The sequence below is a fragment of the Erinaceus europaeus genome, chromosome 14 (assembly GCF_950295315.1).
Source record: "Erinaceus europaeus chromosome 14, mEriEur2.1, whole genome shotgun sequence".
NCBI lineage: Eukaryota > Metazoa > Chordata > Mammalia > Eulipotyphla > Erinaceidae > Erinaceus > Erinaceus europaeus.
This window is the reverse complement of record NC_080175.1, coordinates 26,911,240-26,930,774: the sequence shown is the minus strand read 5'-3', so window position 1 is coordinate 26,930,774 and position 19,535 is coordinate 26,911,240. Positions and strand designations below refer to the sequence as shown.

The window sequence follows — 19,535 nt, the reverse complement described above, 5'->3', positions numbered from 1 at the left end:
GAAAAATAAATAAAATTACAGATTTGTAAAAAAGAAAGAAAGAATAGTCAACCCGGGAGTCGGGCTGTTAAGCGCAGGTGGCGTAAAGCACAAGGACCGGCATAAGGATCCTGGTTCGAACCCCCGGAACCCCACCTGCAGGGGAGTCGCTTCACAGGCGGTGAAGCAGGTCTGCAGGTGTCTATCTTTCTCTCCTCCTCTCTGTCTTCCCCTCCTCTCTCCATTTCTGTCTGTCCTATCCAACAAAGACTACAACAATAAAACAACAAGGGCAACAAAAGGGAATAAATAAATAAAATAAATATTAAAAAATAAATAAATAAAAATTAAAAAAAAAAAGAACAGTCAACACATATCTGTGACCTTGACAGAACTAATGCAGTTTGCAGTGGAGGGAATAGACACACAGAACTATGTGGTGGCAACAGTGTAGAACTGTACCCATTATCTAGTAATTTTGTAACATATGCATTCAAGCAGGTGCACCACCTTATAATTTTGTAAGCCAGTATCAAATCATTAATAAAAAAATTGTACAGACACTGATCCCCAGCAATAACCCTAAAGGCAAACTAACAACAACAACAAAAAAAAAAAAAAAAAAAAGGAAACTTATACCTAAGGGCAACTCTAGGTTTCAACAGATATACTACATTGGGTTGTCAGAAAAGTCATCATACATTTTTTTGCATTAAAAAAAAAAAGAACAAAAAAAATGTGTCATGACTCTTCCAACAGCCCAATAAGTTCTTTCTCCTGTTAAGTTCTCCCCAGTCTTCCAGCCATGAATGTACCTGCAATGCATTGACAACACGAATTGGATGCTCCTCCCCCAGAGCCTGGATGCAGTGTTGAAATAAGCAATTAATATTATCCTTGATCTTCATTAACTCTTCACCATCAAGAGATTCCAGCTTGCCTTCTAGATACTCTAAATTCACCTAACAAAGAAGCAAAATTTATTTTTGGGGGGTAAGGAGGGGACTAATGGCTTACAGTCCACAGTAAATAAACTTGTCGGTATATGTAAAATTTCTCAGTTATCTGCATAACAGTCTAACCCCCTGTCTGTGTCCTCCTCCACCTAAACAACCCAGCCCAAGTCCTTTACTTTGCTGCAATATACCTTTTTTTTTTTTCAACTGCACAAAGTAGTCTGACCAGTTCCTGCATGTGGTTAGGATCCTCTAAATGGGAGGTGTGACTATTTAAGTCAAATGGCTAGAAGGAAACAGATTCCAGGCTTATCAGAATTGGGTATACATTGTAGAAAGGAATAGAGACTCCACAGCAGAAGAGTCTTCAAAGTTATTTTATTATTATTATTTCTTTTTTTTTTTTTTTTGTCTCCAGTGTTACTGCTAGGGCTCGGTGCCTGTACTACGAATCTACTGTTCCTGGAGGTCATTTTTCCCATTTTGTTGCTGTTGCTATTGTTGCCATTGCTGTGTTGTTGGATAGGACAGAGAGAAATCCAGAGAGGAGGAGAAGTAAGGGGGAAAGACAGATAGACCTGCAGACCTGCTTCACCACTTGTTGAAGCCAGGGGCTCCAACCGGGATCCTTATTCCAGTTTTTGTGCTTTGCGGTCATGTGCGCTTAACCATCTGAGCTACTGCCTAGACCTCTATTTTTTTCTTTATTGAGGGGATGAATGGTTTAGAGTCAACAGTAAAATACATTAGTTTGTACATGTGTAATATTTCAGTTTTCTTTTTTTTAAAGATTTTTTTAAATTTATTTATGAGAAAGACAGGAGAGGAGAGAGAGAAAGAACCAGACATCAGTCTGGCACATGTGCTGCTGGGGATTGAACTCAGGACCTCATGCTCGAGAGTCCAATGCTTTATCAAACACTGTGCTACCTTCCAGTCCACTCTCAGTTTCCTACATAACAATTCAAACCCCAGGGGAGTCGGGCGGTGGCACAGCAGGTTAAGCACAGGTGGTGCGAAGCGCAAGGACTGGCGTAAGGACCCCAGTTCGAGCCCCTGGCTCCCCACCTGCAGGGGAGTCGCTTCACAAGCAGTGAAGCAGGTCTGCAGGTGTCTTTCTCTCCTCCCCTCTATCTTCCCCTCCTCTCTCTATTTCTCCATTTCTCTCTGTCCTATCCAACAACAATGACATCAATAACAACAAAGAACAACAATAACTACAATAAAACAACAAGAGCAATAAAAAAGGAATAAATATTAAAAAATTGAAAAAAAACAAAACACAATTCAACCCCCTCTAGCTCCTCCTCTGCCATCATGTTCCAGGACCTGAACCCTCTCTACCCACCCCCATCCCAGAGTCTTTTATTTTGGTGCAATAGACCACTGTACCAAATTTTTAATGTACCACTTAGACCACAAGAAGCTAATTGGTTATCCAAAAAATTCACAGATGCCACCAAGTCTTACCTTCATAAGGAACAGCTCCTCCCAGAATCGAGGGCTGCACTTACTGGGGTCCTCTGTCTGAAACCAGAAGACGACAGGCTCAGTACCAGCAGTTAATACCAAAAGTGTTATGAATACAACTGAAAGGGTCACTACACTTAATTAACCTTACACATCAAGATTTGTTTTTATAACACATGGTGATTATAAACTGGTGTAATATGGAAAAACAATAATAGTTTGCAGGGGTTCTCCCCAATGGAGTAAACTGTTCATAGATAGATACTCCCTGTACCAAACACTAAATAATAGTTTACAGCATCTTCCACTCTTTTTCTTCTACCAAGAACTGAATGAACCTAACCACTGGAATAAGCTGGTGATATTACAGCATGTTACTATTACATCTGGTTGGTTTTCAATGATCACTCACATACCTGAAATACAACCCAGTGAGTCAGGTATGGTAGATAATAACACTGTTCGGCGGGAGTCTTAAGCGTACATGGCGCAAAGCGCAAGGACCAGTGCAAGGATCCCGGTTCCAGCCCCCAGCTCCCCACCTGCAGGGGAGTCACTTCACAAGTAGTAAAGCGGATCTGCAGGTGTCTGTCTTTCTCTCCCCTTCTCTGTCTTCCCCTCCTCTCTCCATTTCTTTCTGTCCCATCCAATAATGATGACATCAACAACAACTACAATAATTTTTTTTTAAAAAAAAGGACAACAAAAGGGAATAAATAAATTAAAAAATAATAACACTGTTTGGCTTGTAGGAAAGAGGGCCCATGAAATGAAGTGACTTATACAGTGCTGGCGCTAGAACCCAGGTCACCTATGTCATGTTTTTTACAATCTCCAGTGTTGACTTGCCCTCCAGAATGCATTTGGTCCTCTGTATAAGCTTTTTTTTTTTTTTTTCTGCCTCCAGGGTTATCGCTGGGGCTTGGTGCCAGCAATACGAATCCACTGCTCCTGGAGGCTATTTTTCCCATTTTTTTGTCCTTCTTGTTGCCCTTGTTGTGGTTGTTATTGTTGTTATAGCTGTTGTTGTTGTTGGATAGGACAGAGAGAAATAGAGAGAGGAGGGGAAGACAGAGAGGGAGAGAGAAAGATAGACACCTGCAGACCTGCTTCACTGCTTGCCAAGCGACCTCCCTGCAGGTGGTGAGCTGAGGGATGAACTGGGATCCTTATGCCGTCCTTGCACGTGCACTTAACCCACGTGCTACCACCTAGCCCCCAGTACAAAGCTTTTAAATGCTCTTTTCTTTTATTCCAATTGGTTCAAAAGGTTAACAAAATGATAGTGCTAAAATTTAAATTTTTTTCCAGATTTATTTATTTATGAGAAAGAGAGAAAGAGAACCAGAGCATCAGCTCTGGCACATGTGATGCCAGGTATCAAACTTGGGACCTCATACTTGAAGTTCAGTACTGGATCCAATTCACTACCCCCCTGGCCACAGTCTAAAATTTCTTAGCAATGACATTCATATAAAAATTCCAGGAAGTCAGGGCTGGGTGGTGGCGCACTTGGTTGAGCACACATGTCGCAATGCGCAAGGACCCAGGTTCAAGCCCCCAGTCCCCACCTGCAGGGGGAAAGCTTCACAAGTGGTAAAGCGGGCTGCAGGTGTCTCTCTGTCTCTCTCCCTCTCTATCTCCCCCTTTCCTCTTGATATCTGGATGTCTCTATCAACAAATAAAGATTTAAAAATTTTTAAAAGGGGCCGGGCGGTAGCACAGCGGGTTAAGCGCATGTGGCACAAAGCGCAAGGACCGGCGTAAGAATCCTGGTTCGAGCCCCCGGCTCCCCACCTGCAGGGGAGTCGCTTCACAGGCGGTGAAGCAGGTCTGCAGGTGTCTATCTTTCTCTCCCCCTCTGTCTTCCCCTCCTCTCTCCATTTCTCTCTGTCCTATCCAACAATGACGACAACAACAATGATAAACAAGAAGGGCAACAAAAAGGGGAAAAAAAATTTTTAAAAAGAAGCTTCACCAGTCTTCTTCCATGCATTCAGTTGTTTTACCAAGCTTATTCTTACTCTCTACTGTCATTTTTTAAAATGGTATTTTAAATTTAATTTATTTTAGGTGGACAGAAATTGAGAGGGTCAGGGGAGACAGAGAGAAGAAGAGAACAAGAGATAACTGCAGCACTGCTTCACCATTCATGAAGCCTCCTCCCTGCAGGTGAGGTATCAGGGGCTCGAAGTAAAATCCTTGTGCAGGGTAACATGTACTTTTTACCAAGTGTGCCACTGCCCAGCCCCTCCACTTCCTTTTTTTTTTTAATCTCCCTCTGAAGAACTGGAAGGTAGTAGGCAGAGGCTACTCCATTTCTCATTATTGTGTCTACAGTTACTAGACTATTACTACAGTACACTAATATGTTACACAGACTATATATATATATAAAATAAAGTAATTACATAATTACTTTTCCTATTGAAACAAGAAACTGATTGACTCAAGCTGTACAGAAAGTCAAGTTTTCAGAACTTACCATGAAGATCTCATCATACATCAAGACTACTTTTTCCTTCAATGGTTTTTTGGAGGCTGAAGATTTCCGGAGCAGCCCACCTCGCTTCTCTACCTGTGCCATGATAAGAGTGTCTGCAAAAAAAGAAAGTCACACAATCAGTGCTAGAAATTATGTTCAAGATGCCAGAGGGACGAATGAAATACCTCTCAATGAAAAAAAGTTTAGAAGTAAGAAATGATAAATAGCCACACTATAGATCTCATGCATCTGTCCAACACCTCCTCCCCGACCAGGTAATGTGAAGGCTTAAATCATTACTTGGCCTGCAGCACAACACATCTGACATCCTTAAAACATGTCAGCAGACAAAGCGTAAAGAAGATCCAAAGCCAAGCAGGCAAGTATAGCCAGCTCCATCTATAATAGGTCTGGCCATATATTTGCGGCTGATGGAAGGAAGACTGCAAAGCAGACATTGCCCACAGACTGATGGTGAAGTTAAATTTCCAGTATTGATCGAGCTCAGGACCATTAAGGCAGGAAGTGTACTCCAGACTGATGTGCTTCATTGATTTCCCCAAAGTAAGTGGGGGCCTCGTCACTGCAAAGTACTTGGCCTTCACTGCCTCATATATCACACTGCACTTGACTGTCTTTAGAAATTCCTCTGGAAAGAGACCCAAAGCAAACAAGTTTAAAAAAAGCCAAAACTCAAACTTGGTTTCAAAATATAACAATATACTTCTTTAAGTAAATACACACACACACACTATTATATCAAACTTTAATATATTTTCAGTTCTATGTAAAAGCAGTTGCAAGCTTCTGGCCACATCACCCTGAATGTACCCAATCTTGTCTGATCTTGCAAGCTAAGCAGGATCAGGCCTACTTAGATGGAAGACAATGAGTCATAGCCAAAATTTTCCATCTTATTTCAAGAAATCTGAATACTTTTAAGTGAGAAGATACACTTATTATATAACAAGGTACATTTAGCACCTAATTTCCCAGAGACTTTGTATTAACAAAATTCTTCTTCCTCTTAAATTTTAGGCTCTAATTGTGAAACTTGATTTCACCCAATAGCCAAATATGAGGAATAGCAAGAAGCCTGACTTCATTTCCAGCATTAGTTGTTTTTTTCATTATTTGTTTTATTTTTCCTTTTGCTGCCCTTTTTTATTGTTGTTGTAGTTGTTATTGTTGATGTTGTCATTGTTCGGTAAGACAGAGAAATGGAGAGGGGAGGGGAAGACAAAGAGAGGGAGAGAAAGACAGACACCTGCTTCACCAACTGTGAAGCGACTCTCCTGCAGGTGGGGAACAAGGGCTTGAACAGGGATCCTTAAGGTGGTCCTTGCACTTGGTGCCACAGGAGCTTGAAGTTCACTGCACTACCGCCCAACTCCAGCATTAGTTTTATTCAAGAACTATGAGAAAATATACACTATATTTCATAGCAAAATTCAGGGGGTCAGGGATATAGCTCAGTGACTGGACTGCACGTCTTAAGGCCTGAATTTGATTCCCACTACCTTAAAAAAAAAAAAAAAAGTTTTGAGGTTTGGGAAGTAGTTCGCCTGGTAGACTGTGTGCCGCCTTACCATGTGCAGACCCCAGGTTTGAGCTATAGTACCACACAGGAACATCAGAGGTGTACAGAGAAGCTCCATGGACAGTGGAGCAATAGTGTGGTGTCTCTCCTTTCTCAAAATAAATAAGGAGGTAGAGGGTTGGGCAGTGGTGCTGAGAGTTAAGCGCACATGGCGCAAAGCGCAAGGACCAGAGTAAGGATTCCGGCTTGAGAGACCCCGGCTCCCCACCTGCAGGGGAGTCACTTCACAGGCAGTGAAGCAGGTCTGCAGGTATCTACCTTTCTCTACCCCTCTGTCTTTCCCTCCTCTCTTGATTTCTCTCTGTCCTATCTAATAACAACAACGATAAACAACAAGGGCAACAAAAGGGGAAAAAATGGCCTCCAGGTGCAGTGCAGGCACCGTGTCCCAGTGATAACCCTGTAGGCAAAAAAAACAAATAAATAAGTAGGTGGGGAGTCGGGCGGTAGCACAGCAGGTTAAGCGCAGGTGGCGCAAAGCGAAAGGACCAGTGTAAGGATCCTGGTGCGAGCCCCCGGCTCCCCACCTGCAGGGGAGTCGTTTCACAGGTGGTGAAGCAGGTCTGCAGGTGTCTATCTTTCTCTCCCCCTCTCTGTCTTCCCCTCCTCTCTCTATTTCTCTCTGTCCTATCCAGCAACGACGACATCAATAACAACACCAACTACAACAATAAAACATCAAGGGCAACAAAAGGGAATAAATAAATGAATATTAATAAAAAAGTAGGTGTACACACACTCACAACAAAATATCTGTCTAGCAAGCAAGGAGATGCCTTAGTGAGTGAAGTACACAACTTGTACATATAAAGCCCTGGATTTGGGTCCAGGTAGTGCACCTGGTTAAGCACACACATTACAGTGCACAAGGACCCAGGTTCAAGCCCCTGGTCCCCACCTGCAGGGAGAAAGCTACACAAGTGATGAAGCAGGGCTACAGGGGGTCTCTCTCCCTCTCTATCTGCCCCTCCCCTCTCAATTTCTCTCTGTCTCTAACCAATAATAAATAGATTTAAAAAAAATTAAGGGAGTCGGGCGGTGGCGCAGTGGGGTAAGCCCACGTGGCGCAAAGCACAGGGACCGGCGTAAGGATCCCGGTTCGAGCCCCCGGCTCCCCACCTGCAGGGGAGTCGCTTCACGGGCGGTGAAGCAGGTCTGCAGGTGTCTATCTTTCTCTCCCCTCTCTCTCTGTCTTCCCCTCCTCTCTCCATTTCTCTCTGTCCTATCCAACAACAAAGCAACGTCAACAATGGCAATAATAACCGCAACGAGGCTGCAACAACTAGGGCAACAAAAAGGGGGAAAAATGGCCTCCAGGAGCGGTGGATTCATGGTGCAGGCACCGAGCCCAGCAATAACCCTGGAGGAAAAAAAAAAATTAAAACCCAGTATTTGACCCCTGACATAGCATATGCTGGAGTGGTACTCTGGTTCCTATGCCCCTCATAAAAAAATAAATAAATAAATATTTTGTTGTTTTCTTTCCTTTTTTGGTGGGGTGGAGAGGCAAGAGATAGCTCATCTAAGACAGTACTCACTTTGTTGTGCATGAGGCCTTGGGTTCAAGTCCCAGCATCATATGAGAGCACCATGGTTGGTTGGTACCATGGAAACTCTATGGACGGTAAAGCAATGTTATGGCGTCTTCTCTCTCTCCTCTCACTCGCTATCTCTTCCTCTCCTCTCTTTTTCAAAAAAAAAAAAAAGAGAGAGAGGGGAGGGGGAGGGAGAGGGAAAACAAAGGGAAAGGAAAGGAGAGTAAAAACAGGGGAGAAGGGAAAGGGAGGAAAGAAATCAATGGGAGATGGGAAGGAGAGGGAGAGGGGGGAGGGAAAAAGGGGAAAGAAAAAGGAGGAGGGGAGAGATTTAAATCACCTTAGTAGAAGGACTATATCTTATACGTTTGCATTATTATTACTTCATAGAGACAGAAATTGAGAGGATGGGGAAGATAGAGAAGAAATGAGAAAAAGAGAGACTAACAGCACTGCTTTACCACTTGTGAAGATTTCCCCAGCAAGAAGGGAACAGGGAACTGAACTTAGGTCCCTGCACATAGTAACAGGTATGCTTCACCAGATACACTACGGCCCAGCCTGTGTGATACTTTTGCTATAAACACTTGGCTCATAGTAAATGCTCAGTATATGTTCATCACTGATGATTCTGAAATAAAACTGGAAGGGGGCTAAAAGGCTTTAGCACTCAACTAGAATTTGAGAATGATCTATATTTACTGAGGTCTCACTAAGTCCTCAAATTGCACTAGGTTTCAAAAAGAAAAAAACTGAAAGAAAAAATAACAAAAGGTCCTCTTGGACAATTTACACTTGTATTCATCCCGGTTTTGCCTTAAAGAATGAAATCTACATCCTCTGTTCAAAACATTCCTGTGTCTTTTAAATAAGTTGTCAAGTGGAAGATGTCCTTATCGAGGGAAAATAAACTGGAAATCAAGAAGACCCTATTAAGATAAAATAAAAGCAATGCAATTCTAAGCTTAGTGAATATAGATCTTCTATGTGCTCAGCTTCAATCAGTTGATTACCAAGAATATCGAGAACCGTGAGTTCCTGGGTGGGGAAGCCCGTGCCCCACCTCCTTGAGGATTTATAATTGGGTTACAGCTAATTCATGTCCTCCCTAAATCTAATAAACTCACTTTCTCTACTTCAGAATCAATACTTTCTAATAAGCAAACTGGAATGGGAAAGGAAGGAAAAACAATTCCAATCCAAAGTACCAAAGAAATTAAATTCTTTTCATCACTCTCCATCCATCTGGGGGGTGGGGGGGGGGGAGGCAACCAAGGGCCTGAACTCATTACTCACTGTCATTATAACTGACAACTGGAATGTACCACCCAAAATGGCTTAAATGTGACTGGACACTGACTACACAGTATCTCGTTCTCCTGCCAACACTTGTGCCCATGGGACACTGCCAAGAAAAGTGCTTTTAAAAGTGACAGGCTAAGAGAAATGTAGAACTTTTGCAAAAGTTTTGGAGTGTTTTTGTTTTTTAATAGCTAAGTGGTAGAGCAGTAAAATTGTAGCACATCACTACTGTAAGTGTAATCTGCTCACATCCTCCATCACTTTTTTCTCTTCCACAGCTCTACCCTGCAGTAGAGAAAACCAGATCCAGCTATGGAGCAAACAGGCATAATACACAGCTAGCAAAACTGAGCCCAGAACACAGGTCTCCCACCAAATAGATGACACTAAGTAGATTACTATTCTTCTCAGTTGCCTTTTTTTTTTAATTCATTAATGTATTTTTTATTTTGCCTCCAGGCTTATCGCTGGGGCTCAGTGCCTACACTACAAATCCACTACTCTTGGCAGCCATCTTTTTTCCATTGTTGCTACTGTTGTTACTGGATAAGACAGAGAGAAACTGAGAGAGGAGGGGAAGACAGAGGGAGAGAGAAAGACCCTTGCAGACTTCATTCACTGCTTGTGAAGCGACCCCCCTGCATGTGGGGAGCCAGGGGCTCTTGTCCTTGCACTTCACATTATGTGCACTTAACCCGGTATGCTACCGCCCAGCCCCTTTTATTTATTTTCTTTTTATTGCCACAAGGGCTACTGCTGGGGATCTATGCCATCGCGACAAATCTACCGATCCCAGCAGCCACTTTTTCCTTTTTTTTTTATCTTTCTTATTTTTATTAGATAGGACAGAAGAGAAATTGAGAGAGGACAGGGAGACAGAGAAAGAGACAGACATCTGAAGACTTGCTTCACCATATGAAACGAACCCCCTGCAGGTAGGGAGCTGGATCCTTGTGAACCAGGTCCCTGTGCTTGGTAATATGTGCGCTTAACTGGGTGTGCCACCACCTGGCCCCCTTCTCAATTTCTTTAAAAGTGAAACAAGAGGACTGACCTAGAATCATCTAATGATTTTCTCAGTATCACTGAAAAAGTCCGTATGAGTAAGTAACACTATTATAAAGCACTAGCTCAGGCACTAAAGGGTTACAGGAAGGAAACTCCAGACTAGATCCTCTGGGATTCAGACTCTATTAGCAGAGACAGATAAATAATAACTCACCTAGCACAAAGCATAAGGAGAAATAAACAGAATAAAAATATTGGTTTTTACTGGTGGCAGGAAAAAATAATAAAATAAATTGTTAATTAAAAGAACATGTCAAGGAGGTGGCTCAGCCTTACAGCTCCCACCTCCCATGCATGAGCCTCTGGGTTCCAACCTCAGCACCATGGAACCAGCAAGAACAACCCCACAAGAGTCTCAATGCCCCCCCCCACACACAAAACTGCCTCTCATGCTAAATACAGAAAACATGAGGGGTGCACAAAACTTTGGTGGCAGGTACAATGTGGAACTGTACCCCAGTAACTTTATAATCTTGTAAATCATTATTAAATCAAAAATAAAATATTTTTAAAGAAAAAAATTGGGAGTTGGGCAGTAGCGCAGTGGGTTAAGCGCACATGGCGCAATGCACAAGGACCAGCATAAGGGTCCGGGCTCAATCCCCCCAGCTCCCCACTTGCAGGGGAGTCGCTTCACAAGCCGTGAAGCAGGTCTGCAGGTGTCTTTCTCCCCCCTCCCCGCTCTGTCTTCTCCTCTCTCCATTTCTCTCTGTCCTATCCAACAACGATGACAACAATAACTACAATAATAAAACAACAAGGGCAACAAAAGGGAATAAATATTTTTTTAAATAAAATTAAATTGGGTGGGGGTATAGCATAATGGTTATGCAAAAAGGCTCTCATGCCTGAGGCCCTAAAGTCCCAGGTTCAATCCCACACCACCATAAGCCAGAGCTGAGGAGTGTTCTGGTTAAAAAAAGAAATTAAAAATTAAATTAAATTTAAAAAGAAAGAAAAAAATGGAATGAGAGGTAGATTATTGGTACCATGTATTGTGACCCCAAAATTCTATCTTTTAATTTTTTTTATTATCTTTATCTATTTATTGGATAGAGAGCCAGAAATCAAGAGGGGAGGAGGAGCTAGTGAGGGAGAGAGACAAAGAAACACCTGTAACACTGCTTCACTGCTCACAAAGCTTTCCCCCTGTGGGTGGGGACTGAGGCTTTGAACCCAGGTCCTTGTGCATTGTAGCATGTGCACTCAACCAGGTGTGTCACCACTCGGCCCCCAATTCTTTTTTTTCCTTTTTTTCTTCTTTCTATTTTTATTTGACAGAACCCAGAGGAACTGAGAGGGGAGAGAAGATAGAGATGGGGAGAGAAAGACAGACACCTGCAAACCTGCTTCACTGCTCGTGAAACGACTCCCCTGCAGGTGGGGAGTGGGCACTTGAACCAGGTTCTTACCCATGCTGTATATGTGACTTACTGGGTGCACCTCCACCCAGCCCCCAACAAGTTCTATTCTCTAGTACAAGATTAAAGAAAATTAAGGGCCAGAAAGTCACATGCCTATTAAACATACTGCTATGCATAAGGACCCAGATTCAAACTCCCCATCCAAAACTACAGTGGGAGAAACTTCATAAGCAATGAGCAATGTTGCAGGTGTCTCTCTTTCCCCCTCCCTCTATACCCTTCCCACTTCTCTCTCTATAGAATAAAGAAGAGGGTGGCCAACAGGAAGAGTGAATTCATTGTATAGGCACCAAGCCCCAGAGATAATGCTGGTGGCAAAATAAAATGAAAATAAAATAAGGCAACTTTATAATACTAAAACTGTGCTCAACACCTAATATCAAACTTAGGAAAGACTTCAAATCCCCACCCCAACCCTAAAACTAGCAAGTAAACCAATGAAGTCTTTTGACCTCAGAGACAATAGGTATATGACTCTGAAAAACCCAAGGGACTCAACTTCTTTTTCTCAAAGAAATATTTATTTATTTATTTATTATTAAGGGAGAGGAGGAGAGAAAGAGCTAGACATCACTCTGGTACATGTGCTGCTGGGGACTGAACTAAGGACCTCACACTTGAGAGTCCAACACTTTATCCACTGCGCCACCTCCAGGACCATGTGATACAACTTCTTTAAGAACTCTATCTTGTGGCCTGGGGGGAGGCACAGTGGCTATAACTCTGGACTTAAAAGCATGAGATGCCTAGTCCAATACCCAGCACTGAACTGTGCCAGAGGAGGTGATGGGGGCGGGGGGGAGAGAACTGTCTCACTTTGTTTTTTCTTCCTTTTTCTTTATTGGGGGGAAGGATTAATAGTTTACAGTAAACATAATTATTGGTACAATGTAAAATTTCTCAGTTTTCTGCAAGACACAATCACCACCAGGTCAGGTTCTCCTCCACCATCATGTACCAGGACCTGAAAGAACCCCCCACACACACACTTTTTTTTTCCCCTATCCAGAACACCACTCGGCTGTAACTTATAGTCATGTAAGGGATTGAACCTGGGACTTCAAAGTCTCAGGCATAAAAGTCTTTTGCATAACCATTATACTATCTCCCCTACCCAAAAGAACTATATCTTAAAGCAATCTAATCACACACAGCTGGTTTGTTTTTCCTGATTCCCTTATGTTTATGAAAGACCCAAGTACCCCTCAGCTCTAAGATACACACACAGTACTAGGGAGCAAACCAAAGACCTCAGGCTGAGAAGTCCTGTTCTCTAATCCTGAGCCATGTTCCCAATCCTTAGACACAAATCTTCAATGTATCATTTCACATCCATATGAAGTGAAATGGCCACATATCAAGATTATAAAATTTAGTCGGGAGAGGGACTTCCGGAGGCGGAGCTACGAGCAGCAGATCGCTTTCTCTCCTCTCCTCTCCTCTCCCGGATCAACTAGGAATACCAAAGGAGACCACCCGGACCGAAACAAGACAGGACTAGAATGACCACAGAGACCCAGTAAATCACCCGTGAGTACAAACACGCGTGGCTGGTGACAGAGAGGAGAGAGGGGCCTAAGGAGAGATTAAGTGACTGCTAACAGTTCGACAGTTTGTCAGTGGAGACACCACCTCCAGTCTGCTCCACCAACAAGGGGACAGCTGAAGGGAGGAAAGGACTCCCCAGAGACTCACCAAGTACAACTCTGAGTCTCCATTGCTACTACCCTCAGAATCTGGAGCAGCAACAGGGAGGGACACCAGGGCACAGAGATCTAACCAGGAAACTCAGGAGAAGACCTATACCTCGGTGGCATAGCTGAAGGGCTGTGAAAGTCTCTTTGCATAACCACTGGATTATCTCTGCCACACCCTGCTTTATCTCTTGGTCAGGCGTCATTGATTAAGCCAAGAAGCCTATTGATAGTTTAAAAGCCCTCAGGCTACCATAGCCTACAGGGGAAAAAAAAAAGGCTTTTACACCACTGAACTCCAACTCAGGGATTGAAAAACCTCTTAACTTATATAAAATGGTTAAAACAACAAGAAAAAATAATGGAGACTCGAACCAGGACAAGAGTCCAGCTAAAAGTCCTCCAGAGGGTGAAGCACAAAATAACGAGTTCAACATCCAAACATTAGCTAAGGAAATAATAACAGGAGTGAGTAAAGAATTTGAAAAAATTGTAATCAGAACTGCAGGAACAACAAATGAGAATATGGAAGAAAATTCTAATAATCTCATGGTTATTAGAGAGCTGAAAGCTGAAATTGCTGAGCTAAGAAGGCAACTAGCTGAACAAGCTAAAACAGTATCAGAGCAGGGCAACAAAATAGATGAACTCCAGAAAGCAGTAGAGGGCAGAGAGAATAGAATCAATGAGGCTGAAGACAGAATTAGCAAGATTGAGGATGAATTAGAGACAACTAAAGAAGAAGTAAATCTCAAAAAGAGATTAAGAGATGCTGAAAACAACAACAGAGTCCTATGGGATGACTTCAAAAGAAACAATATACGCATTATTGGCTTACCAGAGGAAGAAAGAGAAGGGGAGGAAGAAAGCGTTCTCCAGGCCATAATAGCTGAAAATTTCTCTAGTCTAGACAACACCAAAGACATAAAGATTCAAGAAGCCCAGAGGGTCCCAAACAGAATTAACCCAGACCTAAAGACACCAAGACATGTCATACTTAGATTGGAAAGGAATAAGGATAAAGAAAGGATCCTCAAGGCTGCAAGAGAAAAACAAAGAGTCACCTACAAAGGAAAACCCATAAGATTAGCAGCAGACTTCTCCATACAAACACTACAAGCCAGAAGAGAATGGCAAGATATCTATCGAGTGCTCAAAGAGAAAGGCTTTCAGCCAAGAATACTATATCCTGCTAGATTGTCATTCAGACTAGATGGAAGCATCAAAACCTTCTCAGACAAGCAACAGTTGAAGGAAGCAACCATCACCAAGCCTGCCTTGAAAGAAGTTCTGAAAGGTTTCCTATAAACAACCAGACCACCACAAATAGAACATATATCAAAACACTCTAAAACTCTACAAGAATGGCGTTAAAATATCTTCAATCTTTGATATCAATAAATGTCAATGGCCTGAATTCACCTATTAAAAGACACAGAGTAGGAAGATGGATCAGAAAACACAACCCAACAATATGTTGTCTACAGGAAACTCACCTAACGCAACAAGACAAACACAGACTTAAAGTGAAAGGATGGAAAACTATCATTCAAGCCAATGGCCCACAAAAAAGGGCAGGAACAGCTATTCTCATATCTGACATGATAGACTTTAAAATACATAAGATTAAAAAAGATAGGAATGGACACTACTTAATGCTCAGAGGATCAGTCAATCAAGAGGACTTAACAATTATTAATATCTATGCACCCAATGAGAAGCCATCTAAATACATCAAACTTCTACTGAAAGAGCTACAGCAATATATTAACAGTAACACAATCATAGTAGGGGACTTCAACACCCCACTATCTCAACTTGACAGATCATCCAGGAAGAAAATCAGTAAAGACATAAGGGAGCTAAATGAAGAGATAGATAACCTAGAACTATTGGACATTTTCAGAGTCATTCAGAGCAAGTTGTGGTATATATACACAATGGAATACTACTCAGCTGTAAAAAATGGTGACTTCACCGTTTTCAGCCGATCTTGGATGGACCTTGAAAAAATCATGTTGAGTGAAATAAGTCAGAAACAGAAGGATGAATACGGGATGATCTCACTCTCAGGCCGAAGTTGAAAAACAAGATTAGAAAAGAAAACACAAGTCGAACCTGAAATGGAATTGGAGTATTACACCAAAGTAAAAGACTCTGGGGTGGGTGGGTGGGTGGGGAGAATACAGGTCCATGAAAAATGATGAATGAAATAGTGGGGGTTTTATTGCTAAATGGGAATCTGGGGAATGTTATGCATGTAAAAAAAAAAAAAAAAAGTAGAAACGCAAAGCAGAAATTGACTGAGTTTGGAGTATGGCACCAAAGTGAGAAAGCAGAAGTATACTAGAGTTTGCAGTGAGTACCTCCCTAATACTTCCTCTCCACTTTTCCAAGCTTTGGGTCCATGATTGCTCAACAATTTGTTTGGCTTTGTATGTTAACTCTCTTTTCAGTCACCAGGATCCAGGTATCATCAGGATGCCGGCCAGACTTCCCTGGATTGAAGACACCACCAATGTGTCCTGGAGCTCAGCTTCCCCAGAGACCCATCCTACTAGGGAAAGAGAGAGGCAGACTGGGAGTATGGACTGACCAGTCAACGCCCATGTTCAGCGAGGAAGCAATTACAGAAGCCAGACCTTCTACCTTCTGCAACCCTCAATGACCCTGGGTCCATGCTCCCAGAGGGATAGAGAATGGGAAAGCTATTGGGGGAGGGGGTGGGATATGGAGATTGGGCGGTGGGAATTGTGTGGAGTTGTACCCCTCCTACCCTATGGTTTTGTTAATTAATCCTTTCTTAAATAAAAAAAAAGGAAAAAAAATAAAATAAAATAAAATTTAGTCGGGAGTCGGGCTGTAGCGCAGCGGGTTAAGCGCACATGGTACTATGTGCAAGCACCAGCATAAGGATCCCGGTTCAAGCCCCAGCTCCCCACCTGCAGGGGAGTCGCTTCACAGACGGTGAAGCAGGTCTGCTGGTGTCTATCTTTCTCTCCCCCTCTCTGTCTTCCCCTCCTCTCTCCATTTCTCTCTGTCCTATCCAACAACTACAACAATAATAACTACAACAATAAAGAACAACAAGGGCAACAAAAGGGAATAAATAGAAAAAAAGAAAATTAAAAAAATAATAAAAAATAAACAAATAAAATTTAGTCAAGTGGAGCAGGCAGTGTGGTATTATAGTGAACAAAGAGTGAAAGAGGGAGAGAAAGAAAGGCAGGCCAGTGGTAAAGCAAAAAGTAAGGGCTGGGGGGGGCAGGTGTTGTCACACCTGGTTAAGTGCACATAGTACTATGTACAAGGATCCGAGTTCAAGCCCCCATTCCCAACGTGCAGGGGGGACGCTTCATGAGCAGTGAAGCAGGTCTGTAGGTGTCTATCATTAGCTCTTTTTTTTAAATTAACTTTTTTTATTTTGTTTTATTTATTTACTGGATAGAGACAGAGAGAAATCAAGAGGGGGTTATATAGAGAGGAAGAGAAACAGAGAGACACCTGCAGCCCTGATGCACCGCTTGTGAAGTCCCTACAGGTGGGGAGCAGGGGCTTGAATCTGGGTCCTTATGTGAGCACTTAACCAGGGGTGCTACCATCTGGCCCCTCTCTCTCCCTCTGTCTCCCCCTCCTCACTCAATTTCCCTCTGTCCTATCCAATAAAGACGGGAAAAAATGGCCACCAGGGGCAGTGGATTCGTAGTTCCAGCACCAAGCCCCAGCAATAACCCTAGAGGCAGAAAAAAAAATTATGGGTTCAGTGGTGGCGCACCAGGTTAAGCCACATAGTACAAAGTACAAGAACCCCAGCCCCCACCTGCAGGGTGGGTCGCTTCACAAGCAGTGAAGCAGGTCTGCAAGTGTCTATCTTTCTCTCACCCTCTCTATCTTCCTCTTCCTTCTCAATCTCTCTCTGTCCTGCCCAATAAAAGGGGGTGGAGGAGATGGCCCCCAGGAGCAGTGGATTCATAATGCAGGCACCAAGCCCCAGAGATAACCTGGAGGCAAAAAATACACACACACACACACACACACACACAAATAAATATATAGAGAGAGACTGAGTAGATAACATAATGGTTAAGCAAAAAAGACTCTCATGTCTGAGGCTCCAAGGTCCCAAGTTCAATCCCCCACACCAATAGAAGTCAGAACTGAACAGTGCTCTAGTCTCTCTGTATCCTTCTCTCTCATATAAATAAATAAATATTCAAAAAGAAAATCCATAATCAAAAAAAGATTTAAAACATAGATTAAATCAACCGATAAGTCACACAGATATTGAATAAAAAAAACACCTGAAAAGAAAAAATAATATAAGCACTTCAAAAGGATATAAACTATTGATACCATTTATATGGAGATTTAAAAAATCAAAATGAATTTATGACAACAGCTAAGAATAGCAACTACCCTCAGTAAGGAAAGGAGTAGGAAGCCTCTGCGATTCCAGAAGTGTGCTCTGTCTCAATTTTGTGATCACACAAATGTACACGTGTGTTTAAAAAAAATCAAGTTGTATACTTCACACAAATAGAAGATATTCTTAAAAAAAAAAAAAAAAAAAGAAGAAGAAGAAGAACTAGAAGGGAGTCGGGTGGTAGCTCAAGCACCAGCATAAGGATGCCGGTTCGAGCCCCCGGCTCCCCAGCTCCAGGGGAGTCGCTTCACAGGCAGTGAAGCAGGTCTGCAGGTGTCTCTCTTTCTCTTTCCCTCTCTGTCTTCCCCTCCTCTCTCCATTTCTCTCTGTCCTATCTAACAATGATGACATCAATAACAACAATCATAACTACCACAGTAAAAAAAAAAAAAAAAAAGTGGCTACAAAAGGGGAAATAAAAAAATTAAGAAGAAGAAGAAGAAGAAGAAGAAGAAGAAGAAGAAGAAGAAGATATCTTCAGTGTAAAAAGCATGTACAGGGCCAAGAGCTAGCTCAACAGGATAGGGCCATAGCATGCATCTGGCCCTAAGTTTAATCCCCAGCACCATATGGAGCACCATAAACAGCACTAAGGCTGCTCCATGCAGAGTGGAGCAGTGTGCTGATGTGTCTTCCCACCCGCCTACTTCTGTAGCACAAAGATCTCATACATGCACAATTCGACCATTTCTGGCATTAAGGAAAAAAATCCATTTCAGACAGAGAGCAATGGGGAGAGATAGCATATCACTGTCCAGAGCTTCCCCTGAGGCCATGGTACTCCCATGTTGTGCCAGCGCTCAAACCCAAGGCCTTGGACATGGTCCAGGCACATACTCTACCAAGTGAGATAGCATCTCCTTGTCCCTTTCTATTCTATACCCATGCTCTCTTCTCCAAGAATAATGAATTAATAAAACAAATTAAAGTCAGTGGTTCAGGAGGTAGCACAGTGGGTAAAGCCTTGGGCTCAGTACACATTCTAAGTACTTGAAGTTTCAACTGTTTTCAATTTTTTTTCCCTCTTTTTTTTTTAATTTTTTAAATATTTATTTTATTTATTTCCTTTTGTTGCCCTTGTTGTTTTATTGTTGTAGTTATTATTGTTGTTGTCATTGTTGGATAGGACAGAGAGAAATGGAGAGAGGAGGGGAAGACAGAGAGGAGGAGAGAAAGATAGACACCTGCAGACCTGCTTCACCGCCTGTGAAGTGACTCCCCTGCAGGTGGGGAGCCGGGGTTCAAACAGGGATCGTTATGCTGGTCCTTGTGCTTTGGATCCTTATGCTGGTCCTTGTGCTTTGCACCACCTGCGCTTAACCCTCTGCGCTATAGCCCAACTCCCCTGTTTTCAATTTTTATAACTAGATAAAATACCTGGAAGTCAGGCAGTAGTGCAGCGGTTAAGTGCACGTGGCTCAAAGCTCAAGGACCTGCATAAGGATCCCGGTTTGAGCCCCAGGTTCCCCATCTGCAAGGGAGTCACTTCAAAGGCAGTGAAGCAGGTCTGCAGGTGTCTTATCTTTCTCTTCCCCTTCTGTCTCCATTTCTCTCTGTACTAACAACAATGACATCAATAATGACAACAATAATAACTAC

At 42.6% G+C, this 19,535-nt stretch overlaps 1 protein-coding gene across 2 annotated transcripts in view; it reads right to left on the bottom strand.

Annotated features, from left to right (window-relative positions):
• The window catches only part of ARMH3 (armadillo like helical domain containing 3), a 258,857-nt gene that overhangs the window by 231,680 nt on the left and 7,642 nt on the right, over positions 1-19,535 (bottom strand). For both annotated transcript variants that reach the window (XM_060171444.1, XM_060171445.1), the window contains exons 2-4: positions 4,891-5,003; positions 2,406-2,462; positions 795-941 (exon numbers count right to left, since the gene is read on the bottom strand). In XM_060171444.1, coding sequence (XP_060027427.1) covers positions 795-941; positions 2,406-2,462; positions 4,891-4,992 — 306 coding nt within the window. In that variant the 5' untranslated portion in view covers positions 4,993-5,003. The remainder of the gene's footprint in view (positions 1-794; positions 942-2,405; positions 2,463-4,890; positions 5,004-19,535) is intronic.